The 14,363-nt window shown below is 39.8% G+C and overlaps 1 protein-coding gene across 3 annotated transcripts in view; it reads right to left on the bottom strand.

Annotated features, from left to right (window-relative positions):
- Positions 1-1,620: 1,620 nt before the first annotated feature.
- SKA1 (spindle and kinetochore associated complex subunit 1) overlaps positions 1,621-14,363 on the bottom strand; it is a 45,325-nt gene continuing 32,582 nt past the window's right edge. For all 3 annotated transcript variants that reach the window (XM_073343532.2, XM_073343534.2, XM_073343533.2), the window contains exons 6-7: positions 9,049-9,218; positions 1,621-3,093 (exon numbers count right to left, since the gene is read on the bottom strand). In XM_073343532.2, coding sequence (XP_073199633.1) covers positions 2,945-3,093; positions 9,049-9,218 — 319 coding nt within the window. In that variant the 3' untranslated portion in view covers positions 1,621-2,944. The remainder of the gene's footprint in view (positions 3,094-9,048; positions 9,219-14,363) is intronic.

Here is a 14,363-nt window from a genome sequence, read left to right as displayed (position 1 = left end):
ACCCATCTGCTAGGATTGCTATACAAAGATTCTCACTGTAACATTTAATGTTGCTGCCAAATGGATGGAAATAAGAGGAAAGATATGGTGAGTGCTGACCAATCAAGAAAGGGGTAAATACATGTAAACTGGGAAAAGCTGGGTGTTTGTACTTCAAGAATGACTTCAGATAACTTACCCCTGTAACACAGTAAAAAAGAGTGATTTGAGTGTAGAAACAAGAAATCGTGAGAAGGTTAAGAGACAAGATTGGTGTAATGCATTGGTGTCCCTGATCCAGCCTACAATTCCATGTGAACTGCCTACAGAAGAATATTACTATGGTTTTGCCATTGAGTAAAGTGACTATGAAATAGCAGTTATATTTCCTCAAGAGAGTAACAGAAAAGTAATCTAAAGAGTGTGATGGGGCAAGGCCAGATGGCTACAGAAAAGTAGTGGGAGATAGATATATTAGCTCCAGGCTAAACAAATCCCTGGTACCAGGATAAGTGAAATGGCAGCTGCTCCAGGTCAATTAAGACACCTGGGGCCAATTAAGAACTTTCCAGAAGGCAGGGAGAATGCTAGGTTGATTGGGACACCTGAAGCCAATCAGGGGCTGGCTGAAACTAGTTAAAAGCCTCCCAGTCAGTCAGGTGAGCGTGCATGTCAGGAGCTGTGGGAGGAAGTTGTGCTGTTGGAGAGACTGAGTAGTACACACCATATCAGGCACAATGAAGGAGGCCCTGAGGTAAGGGTGAAGTGGAGCTTGAGGAATTGAGGGCTGCTGTGGGGGGAAGTAGCCCAGGGAATTGTACATGTCATGTTTCTAAAAGGTCAGCTACCATAGTTGATACTATTAGGGTCCATGGGCTGGAGCCCGGAGTAGAGGGTGGACCCGGGCTCCTCCCCTTGTCCCCTGATTAATCACTGAGACTGGGAGACAACAGAGACTGTGCAAGGAAGGGAAACTTCTCCTCACCTCCCTTGCTGGCTTATGATGAAAATGGGTCAGTAGACTGTGACCCTTGTCTCTAGAGAGAGAAGGGTTATGTGGATGGTCACAGTGAGCCTCTGAGGCTAGCGAAATCCACCAGGAAACGCGGGACCCACGGAGGCAAGGACAGAGCTTTGTCACAAGAGGTAGCACTGAAGCACTCAACTTCAGGAAAAGGGATTTTAAAATAATGAGGAAATTTTTTAGAATCAGCCTCAGGGAAAATAATTCAGGAAATTAAAAACCCAGAGTAACAGAATGAAGGCTGCTCACTAATATCCTGTTAATTACAGAAGGTGTGCATTCCCCAGAACAAGTGTTAAAAGCATTAGAGATAGGAAAAAAAGCTAGTATGGCAAGGTAACCAAGCTTACACAGTTCAAAACAAATACAATAAAAATGTAATGCAGCCAAAGTGATAATGATTGAACAGAACAAACTTTGTATGTGGTGTTGGTCAGGATATTAGTGACCAGATGCGTGAAGTAATATCTTTTATTGGACCAACTTCTGCTGGTGAGAGAGACAGGATTTCAAGCTTTCTGACCAGAGGAGCTCTGTGCAAGCTTGAAACTTCTCTCGATCACCAACAGAAGCTGGTCCAATAAAACATTATCTCACCCTACCTTGTCTCTCAGAACAAACTTTGGCAGGAATATTAAGAGGTTAAGAAATGTGAATAGGCAAAGATAATGCAACTTTATTTTGTATACTGTCTCCATTAGATCTCCTCCCCCTCCCCTCAAAAGACTTTCTTTGTGAGACCAACAGATCTGGTCTAGACAAGAAAAATGACATCGTTAGCAGCAGCAGGTGCAGCTGAACCAGTGGTGAACAAATCCAGCCCAGACTAAAACAAATCCAGCCCTACTGAGCGCTTACCCAGCCTTCTTTATTGACCTTTCAATAGTTAAAGGTTCAGTCAGGGTCTTCTGCTCTTCAAACTATATCATTATTATGGCAACATACAAAAAAAGCTATTTTAGACTACTTGGTTAGTATAACAACAGGTGCAGGCTCAAGGAAGGAAAATAACCTTTGTCAAAACTTTTTCAAACAAAAACATCTTTAACTGCCTGCAACATTGGAATTTATTGCAAAAACAAATCTATTCTAAGATTGGTTATATGGAAGCTAGTGGGTAAGCAATGTTCTAGAATAAAAGCTGTCAGTGTTAAATATTTTCAAAATGGAAGCAAAAAATTCAGTTATATTATCATGGTTCTAGTATTTGTTTTGATTAAATGGGTTGGACTGAAGATATCTGACTGATGAAATGTGAAAAACCAGTAGATTATAGAACCATCATTATCACGTTTGGAAGCATTTATCCACCTCAGAACTGCATGCCTGGCTCATTTTGGAAACCCCAACTACAATTTTAGGATTAGAAGAAAAAGATTATACAAAGTGGAAGAGTGAAAATCAGTTTGATGCATTAACAAAATGAAATGCATATCCCCAAACAATTACCCATTGTTAAAGACAATCTCCATTTTATAAACACAAAAGCAGTATTACACTGCTGAGAATGCAGCTTTTCAGGCCATCACTTGTAGGGTGGCTAAGACATCTTTACCTGACAACCTCATGAAACCACTGCAACCACCGGGGTGTCGATTACATTCATTTCTACATTGGATTGGTTATTTATAAATGGGAGTAAAGGCCAGTACAAGACACCAGAATCAAACGACAGCCTAACTCAACAATTCAAATAAAAAAACTTTAAACATTTCAGGACCTTCAGATGTTTCCAATCCTGGAGAATGAATGCACATGAAAGCAGACGTGTAATTCAATGTGGATGCCTGATCAATGAGTTAGATATTTGTTCATCATTTCTGTCATTTAGAAAGTAAATTAGCTGAGTAGGGAATTTCTATGTATAGTGTCTTCTGACTTTCTGAAGGCAAACAAATATTTATGCCCTTCAACCTGGGCAAAATCAAGTCCAAAACCATATTAGCAGATAACGTAACGGACGAGTCGTGCACCACGGACTTCCCGCACTCTCTGGCAATGCCGGAGGATGTTAAGAATGGTGTGAAAGCGTTTATCCACCTTCAGTTGTGTGAAGTCTTTTATATCAGCCTCCACGATAAAAAATTCACCTGGAGAACAAACATACCACATTGAGATGGAAACATATTTTATAGGATTAATTTAACATTTCAAAATGTAACACCCCAATCTCTTTCCACCATCACTTCACCTTGGTAATGAAATATACGTTCAGGAAGCTCCCAAGTGGTGCACTGGCATCACGCTTTGTCACAAGAGTTCTGGTCCTGACCATTTTCTAAAATTAAATGCTGGAGGTAAACATGATTTTCTGCCACTGAAACTCTACAGCTGCTGCTGTTTGAAATGATTTGTCAGACACTGAACTAGAGATGCATAGTGCCATAGATCTTAAAAAATCTGTGGCTACAATTAAGACCATATTGTAAACCATGCAGACATTGTTTCATTTTAGTCCTATACTGAACTCAATAGAACAGAAGGGTGTATTTTATAAGGTTCAAATGACAGCCCAACCGCTTCCATAAAGCCATTGCATTCTAGCCACTGACTTTCCACAACTGCAGACCCAGATCTGTTTTGTGGTTCAAGCTCATTTCTGTCTTAAATCAGCTTTTTTTATAGATTGAGGACAGAATTTAAATAATGTTACTTTAGTCATAAAAGCTATTTATAGTCACAAATTCAAATTCAGTTTATACATCAAATTCTAAATTAAACTGCAGTATCTAGCAAGATAGTTTATTTCTTTAGCACAACATGAAGATGAAGAATAGCTGTTGCTATACTTGTTTGCACTGGAAGCCCGGTTATGGGGAAATTGAAACGTGAAACTATCCAGCCAGACCACAAATCCTTTATCCTAAATAATACTTCTAGATGCTGGATAAAGAAGTCCACCAGGCAGTGCAAATACAAATAGGATTATGTGGCCCCAATCCAGAAGAGTTTACAGTCTAAGGCCCCAGTTCTGCAACTACATCCACATGGGCGCTGAATGTATTTGCCAGATTGGGCTAAATTTATGTCATGATGCAACAAAGGAGTAAGACAGGTCGAGGGTTAAAGCAATAAGATTACATGGTTACTCAGCAAAGTCTACTGCACAGCATGCTGGGACTGAAGGCCTATTGTTTGATTAGGTATTTTTAAAAAACAAAACAACCAAATAATACATGTCTGAGTATCTGCTGATACGTATTGCAGCAAACATTTGATCCTTGTCCATTTTATCTGCAGTGACTAGTAGGGCCTGTTTTCATTTAAGGTTATCCAGTGAATGATGTCCTGGTCTCCTCAGAAACAGACCTCACCACTGCCATCTATACCTTTGTCACCTCCAGGTAGATTGTTAAGGACTCTGGAGATTTTGCTGGTAAAGACTGGAGGGGCTGAGAGGACAATGTGTGACACTTCCCAGGAGTACCCAGGGCTGCGACGCACCTCACTATCACCTACCCTTAGTGGGAGAAAGCCCTTTTCTGTGACTGCCAAAGATCAGCTCCTCAACTCCACTGGCTACAGACAACACAAGCAATCCCCTCTAGGCCTAGCAGGACCTGCTGTCACTCTACAGGTTAGTGATATGCACATTCCAACCACCAAACCCTCCGAGCATCTCTATGGAGCATCCAGCCCCTGGTCTCTCGACACAGATTTGCTGCTTCCAAAGACCCTAGTTTACCAGTTCCACCTCAGATCACCACTTCACTTAACCCACAGAATGTAGATAGGTTTATAGTGAAATCGGGTATAAGTAGAGGACAGAACACGAAGCAATGGGCTTAAATTGCAGCAAAGAAGATTTAGATTAGACATTAGGAAAAAAACTTCCTAACTGTAAGGATATATGAGCACTGGAACTAACTGCCTAGGGGGGCTGTGGAATCTCCGTCATTGGAGATTTTGACAAAACACCTGTCAGCGATGGTCTAGATCAGGGTTCTCAAACTCAATTTACCTTAGGGCCAGTGCCAGTCCTCAAATCCTCCCAGATGGCCAATAACATCACTGAAGATGGTGTTCAGAAAAGAAAACGTTTATATTGTATTTTTTATTTCGAATTTCTTAGAAATAATAAAACTGTCATACAACTTTATACAATTCTTCACCTGCCAGTTCAGTTCTCTCAGTTTATTGATGTTTGGCCTCAGTGACTGAGCAGTTGAAACCTTCAGGATTGCAGCAAGGTGTGCATCAGAAAGCTGTGTTCAGTATTTTGACTTGTTTATAGTCATTGTGGGGAAAAAAAGTAATGCTGCCTCCATGGCTCACTCTGCCCTGCAACTAATGATGGTATCTCTGTACCTTTCCTCGAGTCAATGGAAGCTGCGGGTGGCAGCGTCTGCAGCAGACATTGTTAGCAGCGTGTCTGCATGCGTCTCTCCTCCGCGGGCCGCAGTGGGGAGGTTCTCAGGCTTCAGATGGCATGTGGGCCAGGACTTTGAGACCCTGGTCTAGATAATACTTAGTCCTGTCTCAGTGCAGTGGACTGGCCTAGAGGACCTATCAAGATCCCTTCCAGTCCTACATTTTTATTATTCCAGCAGCAAGCAGAAGTATTGGAAACAACCATTTGTTTACATATAAAATAAAATCATAATACGCATTCTACAGCCCAGACTTTATTAACTAAATCAGTGATACTCAGACCTCACTGGTACAGCAGCCAAATCAGCAATCAACATTACCCAAAAGAGCCACAGTAGTGTGAATATATATTATTCTCACAGCAAATAAATGAATAACTTAGTGCAAGTTAGTAACTTAAATGGTTAATAACATAGTAAAAGCATCCTGACTGGTTAATAACTTAGATTGGTTAATAATTAAATCACACACTGTTTTAATATCATGTGCTGCAAAGAGCCGCAGGAGATACACTAAAGAGCCACTTGCAGCATGTGAGCCTCAGTCTGAGTATCACTGAACTAGATATGCTCATGTCTTGTAGAGTAACGCTCATCCAAAATCCTTGCAGCGCTTTATAGTCCGGTTCACTGTGACTCTCCTTTCATGAGACAGACATGTTGTCAGCTTGTCTCCTAGATGAACAATTCAGTATGTTTCTTTCCCCCCAAACATATACTAGTCCCACCCTTTGTCTTTACTCATAAACTGGACACAACTGCTATTTGTTTAATCTTGCACATTTCATTTCTTGTAGCTTTCACAATCTCTTATTTTGCCTGTGCCTTAGTATGGAGATAGGCATACAGTGAGAGTCATACCTCTCTCTCTGTCTGGCCATTTGAGTATTGTGTATTGTATCTGTTACCTCCGGCCTGAAAGGAACATTTCCAAGGTATGTCACCTCCTGGTGACCTGCCTTAACTCCAAGAGCTTAAGAACATAATATTAAGGAGTTATGTAGCGATACTAAATTATCTGTACATACACTTTACAACGATGATGACAACTTGTGAATACAGGTTCTCAGTAGGGACTTCACATGGCACCCTTCAGTAAACTATTATGCATATATCCAACACAGGGGATCCCTATAAAACTCTATGCACCCACTGTGCCCTCAGCCCATTGACATCTAGGGGTCCCTCGGTCACATCATGATAACTTGGTTCTATGCTGGCTGCCTATTCTCATAGGCTCCTGGACTTTAAGGTCAGAAGGGACCATTGTGATCATCTAGTCTGACTTCCTGCACATTGCAGCACACAGAATCTCAACCTCCCACTCCTGTAATAGACCCCTAACCTCTGGCTGAGTTACTTAAGTCCTCAAATCATGGTTTAAAGACTTCAAGTTACAAAGAATTCACCATTTACACTAGCTTAAACCTGCAAGTGACCCATGCCTCTGCCAATCCAACCTGAGGGGAAAATTCTTTCCCAACCCCAAATATGGCGATCAGTTAAACCCCAAGCATATGGGCAAGACCCATCAGGCAGATACCTGGGAAAGAATTCTCTGTGGTAACTCAGAGCACACCCCATCTAGTATCCCATCTCTGGCTGTTGAGGATTTTTGTTACTGGCAGTCGCTGATGGATCTCATCCCACTGTAGGCCGTCCCACCATACCATCCCCTCCATAAACTTATCAAGCTCAGTCTTGAAGCCAGTTAAGTTTTTGTCCCCATTGCTCCCCCAGCCTAGAAGGCTGTTCCAGAATTTCACTCCTCTGATGGTTAGAAACCTTTGCCTAATTTTGAGCCTAAACTTGTTGATGGCCAGTTTATATCCATTTCTTATTGTGTCCACATTGGCACTTAACTTAAATAACTCATCTCCCACCCTGCTATTTATCCCTCTGATGTATTTATAGAAAGCAATCGTATCTCCTCTCAGCCTTCTTTTAATTAGGCTAAACAAGCCAAGCTCTTGGAGTCTCTTCTCATAAGGAGGGTGTAATGTATACTGATTACAAATTGAGAGTCCTTAATGGTCTGGGACGCAGTTATTTGAGAAATCCCCTTTCTACCCATGTCCCATTGTGGCAGGTAAGATTTGCTGGTCTTCTGCTGTGGATAGTGCCTGAGGGTGCCAGCAGGGCGTTGTCAGTGGAGTTTCCCTAAGCCCAAGTATGGTAACTGTGCACAGATTATTAACCATCTTGACATATCTGCAATTTATAAATTTAGACACTCACCATCTGAGACTGCTTTATAACATGTCTAAGAGTCTCAAAAGTGACTAGAGATTTTGAATGCTTCAATTTTTGGGCACCCAAATTGAAAATTCTTAGAAGGGCCTAATTATCTGAAACCAATGAGCATCTACCTTCTGAAAATAAGGCCCTTTTAAGGTGTTTGAAGTTGGACAACCAAAAAATGAAGGCACCCAAAAATCACTAGTCTCTTCAGAAAACCTTTCCCCTTTCCTGTACATTTCTGCTACAGCATCTAGATGGCTCTGATAAAAAACAGTTACTAATCTTTCGTAATAGTTTTTCTTTGAGATGTGTTGCTCATGTCCACTCTATGTTAGGTGTGTGTGCACTGCACGCACAGTTGCTGGATATTTTTCTCTTAGTGGTGTCCATAGGACCGCTCTAGCACCTCTGGAGTTATACGCGTATGCGCTGGTATAAGGGGTGCTGCCAGCTCTGCACCCTCTCAGTTCCTTCTTGCCGATAACTCCAATAAAGGAATAGGAGGGTGAGTCATGGAATGGGCAGGAGCAACACATCTCAAAGAACAAAAGTTACAAAAAGTTAGTAACCGGTTTTTCTCCTTCAAGTCCTTGCTCATGTCCATTCCATGCTAGGTGACTCACAAGCGGTACCATCGAAGGCAAGCTTAGAGTTTATGGACGTGCTGACTGCAACACCGCTCTTCTGAAACTGGCATCGTCATGGGCTTGCTGGGTGATGGCATAGTGGGATGCAAAGATATGAACCTATGACCATGTTGCGGCTCTGCAGATGTCCTGGATTGGTATTTGCGCAAGGAATGCTGCTGACGAAGTCTGAGCTCTCGTGGAATGAGCACTCACAATGGCTGGAAGAACCTTCGCCTGCTCATAGCAAACCCGGATACATGTGGTTTTCCAAGACAAGATTCTTTGGGATGACACTGGCAGCCCTCTTATCCTTTCCACTACTGCCACAAAGAGTTGCATAGACTTGCTGAAGGGCGTAGTCCTTTTGATCTAGAAGGCCAGGACCCACCTAACATCTAATGTATGAGCTGACGTTCCTCAGCGGTCTTGTGAGGTTTTGGAAAGAATAGAGGCAGAAAAATGTCCTGATTATTGTGGAATTGCAACACCACCTTTGGTAGGAAGGCCAGATGAGGGCGCAGCTGGACCTGGTCCTTCAAGAACACCATATACGGGGGTTCTGATGTCAGGACTTTGATCTCAGAGACCCTTCTGGCTGAGGTGATCGCTAAGGAACTGAGAGGGTGTGGAGCTGGCAGCACCCCTTATACCGCTAGAGCCAGTATTACAGATACCACTAAGGGAAAAATCTCTGGCAATTGTGCATGTGGCATGCACATATCAAGCATGCAATGGATATGAGCAAGCACTCGAACAAGAACAAAAGTTTTATAAATACATACATACATAAATTAAAAAAGAATACCTTTAGTATCCTTGGTTTCTTCTTCCAGGAATCTGTGGTAGAGATTTCTGACAGCAGAGCTCATAGATTTCATTGGCTGATGTAAGATCTTATACTTGCTGACCACTGCTTTATTCAAATCTTGAACAACTCCATTAATTTGATCATATGTTAAACGACCCCGCATGTACCTGAAAAAAAATAATAATTAAAAACTGGTAAGAAGGAAATCACAGACTTGGAGCGCCTTTTGAGTCTATTTCCCTTTCTTTCTCTCCAATGAGCCCTAATTCCTAAAAGTCACACCCAATTAAGAATTTCCTCATGTACTTATAAATACAAAAGTAGACAGTTCATTTTGATCAATTTCTTTGATCCCTTTAATAGCTATGTTGAAAAAAAACTTAGCATAACTCAAAAGAGAAAATCTAAACAAGATGAAAAAATTGTTACATTAAGGAGTGAAAAATATCCAGCGCCCAAATATTGCCAGAAACATTTTTAAAATAAAAAGAAAAGATTGTGATTATTGAATACCCAGCTCATGCAACTACAGAAGCTAAATCAAGCATATCTTCTTAAGAACAAGGCAAGCAATAATTCAACTAGAATATTTAATTTACTTTAAAAGATAATGGTTTGCAATTTGGAGACCAAATGGTCTCCTTCTCTAATTTTCTAGGGGTAGTTACTTTACTTGTAAGTTATGGTTGTTTTTAATCGTGCTGGCCACCTAACTTTAGAGCTGGATATAGAGTTCTCCCTTACAAGCTTTTAAAATACTTTGTAAAACTTCTATCAACTATGATCAGATTTGCTGACAACAGGCTAGAGGTATAGGTAATACAGGAAGACAGAAACAAAATAATATTGAGATATTAGAACAATGAATTGCTTGCAACTAGGGGCTATTCAGTATTCATAAAGTCATATATTCAGGGAGAGGAAATAAACAGTACTGATACAAATTGGGAGACATTTATATAAAAAACAGCAAATCCAAGACAGATCTGGGCTGACTGACAGCCAACTTAATACAAGGTAAACTGGAAAGCTCTTGCAATAAAAGCCAATGCTAAACTCAGAAAAAAAAATATAGAGAATTTATGTGGGTGATTTTTCAGCTGTTATTGCATATTTTGAAATGATGTGTGTTGTGAAACTGCCCTGCCATAACTTTTTCACATAAGGCTATTTTGGAAAACTGTCATTCACTCTCCTTCATATCTAAATTACAGTTATGAATAAATGAATTGTGAAAATAAAGCACAAGCCCAGAAGAATGGTGGCCATCAATGTAACTTACCGCTGAAGCATTAAATACTTTCATATTTACCTGCTGTTTTGCAAGTTCAAAAACATAAAGCTACTATTTAACAGCAACAATCATCTCTGCCCTCTCTGTAATTACAAATTAATTCTCCAAAACTTTGCAAATTGATTCAGCCCTGTTGAACCAGACCTAAACTGTGCACTAAAGGTCCAATCCTGTTACTATTAACTTCAACAAAAGGAGGATTGAGCCCTTTACTTTTCTGCTATTGGGTATGTGGTTCCACTATGCCATCCATCAGCTGAAGTGGAAATCTTTTCAAAACTCATATCTTAAAGATAATTCCTTCCCACATAACCTACAAACACTGTTTTAACCCATTAACCATAAAAACAAAAAGTGAGATTCCATTTTCACTCTATCAACACAGCCCAAACACTAAGTATTGTGTCCCACTTGTTTTACATTTTAAAAGCTGGCAACACATTACTCCACATTCACTATCCTTTGTAGTGGACAGCATGATATATATATGCTATATTTTACCAAACAAGTATGATTTACCATAAACCATTCAGAAGTTGTAAAATGCTGAGTAATCAATCACACAAGTTGAAATGTCATAACACAACTATGCAATACCTGCATTCCCACCCCCAACCCTCCCAAACACTATTTAAACTACTGTGCATATGTTCCCTGCCAATAGATTCATGGACACTGAATACAAAAGTCTCACAACCCGAAGTTATAATTTTCACTAATGGGTGATGTAAATATATGTTTATAATTTAAAATGCTTGACTTCAACATATTATTAAGATGCTAACGGATGATTCAAAGCTAGTACCAAAAGAAAAGTTCTAAAATTGTTACTGAAATAGCAAAGTTTTACATATCCATGCACAAGGCCAAGTGAAACTTGTTCTTAGCATCTTGATTGCCTTATGGTCTAGACAGCCATTAAAGAAAAGAAGTGAGATTCTGAACTATGCATCTTAGAGGCACAACACAGAACTTACAACCCAGAGGGAGGTTGAGGTTACGGTGGCTTTAAACCAGTCTTACACCCTACTGGTTTGGGGCTATCCAGAGCAGCTGTGGCGCATCCCCCAGCATCATTTAGCGCAGTGGTTCTCAAACTTTTGCATTGGTGACCCTTCACACAGCAAGCTTCTGAATGCGACCCCCCATCTTATAAATTAAAAACACATTTTTTTATGTTTAACTCTATTATAAATGTTGGAGGAGAAGCGGGGCTTGAGGGTGGAGGCTGACGGCTCAGCACCTCCCACGTAATAGCCTCACGACCCCCCTGAGAACCCATGATTTAGAGTGTCTAAGTTATGGCAGCCTCCCCAAGATCTCTACAGAACTATCTGCTGTGATCCTAACTCCAACACACCCTTCCAACCCTCAGTTGCACCCTCAGTGCCTGTCCTTGCAAAAGGAGTCTCCAGAGAACAGTGTGTGGTTGTCTGCTTCAATTTCTGAACCAAGGAATTCTTCCCAGGCCAGGTCTGCAGCTTTTAGAGAGTTTCTTTATGCTGCTCTGGCCCCTTTACCCTGTGTAAAAGGGGCTGAAGTGGGAGTGAGATTCTCATCCAGTTTTCCATGCAGATGAAGAGTACTGAATGAGCATGTTCTTTTCATCTGCATTAAATGAACTTTCAAGCAGAACTACCAGTAGGTAACATCCAAGGCCCTGAAGGCCAAAAGCATGAAGGAAAAAAAAAAAAAAAGAGAAATATAGAATGTGTCCCTACCCCTTCTGTTTTAGGCAGTTGAAACATTGACAAGCTTACTATTTTAAACACTATAATAGCCAAGATTTTTGGCTGCAGAACACTCTAGACTAATCAGAAGGTAGTAAGGCATGCACAGCTAAATAAAAAATGAGATGGGAAGCTACAGACATGCTGTTTTAGCAGTAGCCAACATTAATTCCATTTCATTAATTACTATGTCATTATGAGTCATATTTCCTTCCACAATGTGTTCCCCACAGAGAACCCTGAAACTTGACTGGATTTAACTTTTAATTCTGTTCAGTACCAGTTTTAGGAGGATGTAGAAAAATATATATTTGTGAGAAGTGTCTGAGTTACAATCTAGTTTTGAAGAGCTTTTATTACTATTAGTGCTTCAGCACAGTGAAGGCTGTAGGACAAGCAGATTAAATATGAAACAAATGCTGGAAAAGAAGCAGTACTCCATCAATTTAATCTGACTACAGAAATTAAATCTTTAGAAGATTAAAAAAGTAGAACATTCTGAAAACAGAGTGAAGGCAAATCAATCAGCATTTTGAAATTAATGGCACAAAAGTGTGAAACAGTATTACTATATGTCACACCTGAAAAGTAAGTGACAGCCAACATTAAAGACAGCAGAAAACAAGTCAGAATTATTTTGTTCATGGGATTGATCTATATTAGGTGCCAGGTTTCCAGAATCAGGACAGATATTCTGATTCCAAATTAACTTGTCCCTAAATTACTTGTAGCCAGTTATGTATCAATCAATGGCATTGTGTTTATACAAAAACAAAAACCAGAAGCAAACCACAAGCCTATGGTGAGGAGATACTATGCAAATAAATAAGGAAATACGTAAGTAAAGATAAATTGTGCTCTATAAAAATCATACACAAGTTGTATAACTAAAACTACTTATTTTACATTCATACAATTATTTTTCATTGAAAAACATACCACAACACTTTGCATTTCACTGGTGTGTATGTATATATAGTTCAGCCACATTTGGTGTGGACGTGTGCAAATAACAGAGAGCACAGTTGTAGGAGGATTATGTACTCTATATTTAGATGGACTTTTTCTATTTTGTGATTGTGAACAATACCTTGTTTATGTTCATTGACTGTATCTTTATTACTATACATCCTATTTGCTTTTTTCTTTACCTGTGAGGGAGAATTTCTCAAATTACAAGAGTAACTCTGCAGAGTTTTTCTCTGCCTGATCCTTCCAACTGTAGGTAGGAACAAGCTATCCCCTAATCCTCTTATGTTCCCATCTGACCATTGCTAAAATCCAGACACAGCAGAAACCTAACTGAATCAAGGTAACTATTATATTTTTAAGATCAGATTAATTGAAATTCTTCCATTGACTTTAATAAAGTTAAACCTCAAAGCTACGAGAATCCAACAAAAGTGGTTATGTATACAGTATTATATTATGCCTAATTAGTTCTCTTTTAACATCAGACAAGCATCAGGCATAACAGTCTAATTTAAAAACAAAAAAAGCCATTTATTTATTACAATTGCATTTTTCTTTTAATCCACAATTTATCATGAACAGTAAAAAAACCCCACAACACTACTTTCCTCAAAGAAAGCAATTAATCTACCATTTATATCAGAGGAACAAATTCTTCCAACAGCAAGTCACCAAAAACAAAGTTTGAGAGCAGAAAATATTTTTTCTTCAGTTACCAAGCTCTGAAAATGGGGACTTATAATGTATACCAAGAGCCTAAAAATGTCACAACCCCTAAGAAGCTTGAGAAAAGTCAAGGAACCACTTAAATCTGTCTTGAATTTAAAGTACACTGAGACATTTTACTTTCACTGAAAAACATTTTACATTTCACTTTCACTGACCTAGCTTTGAAGTTTATTCCAGAAGTTTTAACTTTACATGTACATTTCTCATTGAAGTAAGATATTCTAAATGATCCAGATACTTTTAAATCTGTGCCCAAATACATCCCATATCTTCGATATCTGCTGCTTTAAAATATCAAGGCGGTGCAGATTATACTATGACAATTAGTGCCCTAAAAATATCTCCTGCATAACAACACATAACAGAGCTGGAAAAGCAGCTGGATCATAGAATATCAGGGTTGGAAGGGAGCCCAGAAGGTCATCTAGTCCAACCCCCTGCTCGAAGCAGGACCAATTCCCAGTTAAATCATCCCAGCCAGGGCTTTGTCAAGCCTGACCTTAAAAACCTCTAAGGAAGGAGATTCTACCACCTCCCTAGGTAACGCATTCCAGTGTTTCACCACCCTCTTAGTGAAAAAGTTTTTC

Source organism: Lepidochelys kempii, chromosome 5 (assembly GCF_965140285.1).
Source record: "Lepidochelys kempii isolate rLepKem1 chromosome 5, rLepKem1.hap1, whole genome shotgun sequence".
In the NCBI taxonomy this organism is placed as follows: domain Eukaryota; kingdom Metazoa; phylum Chordata; order Testudines; family Cheloniidae; genus Lepidochelys; species Lepidochelys kempii.
The sequence above is the reverse complement of the archived record's forward strand: the minus strand, read 5'-3'. Positions and strand labels throughout refer to the sequence as shown.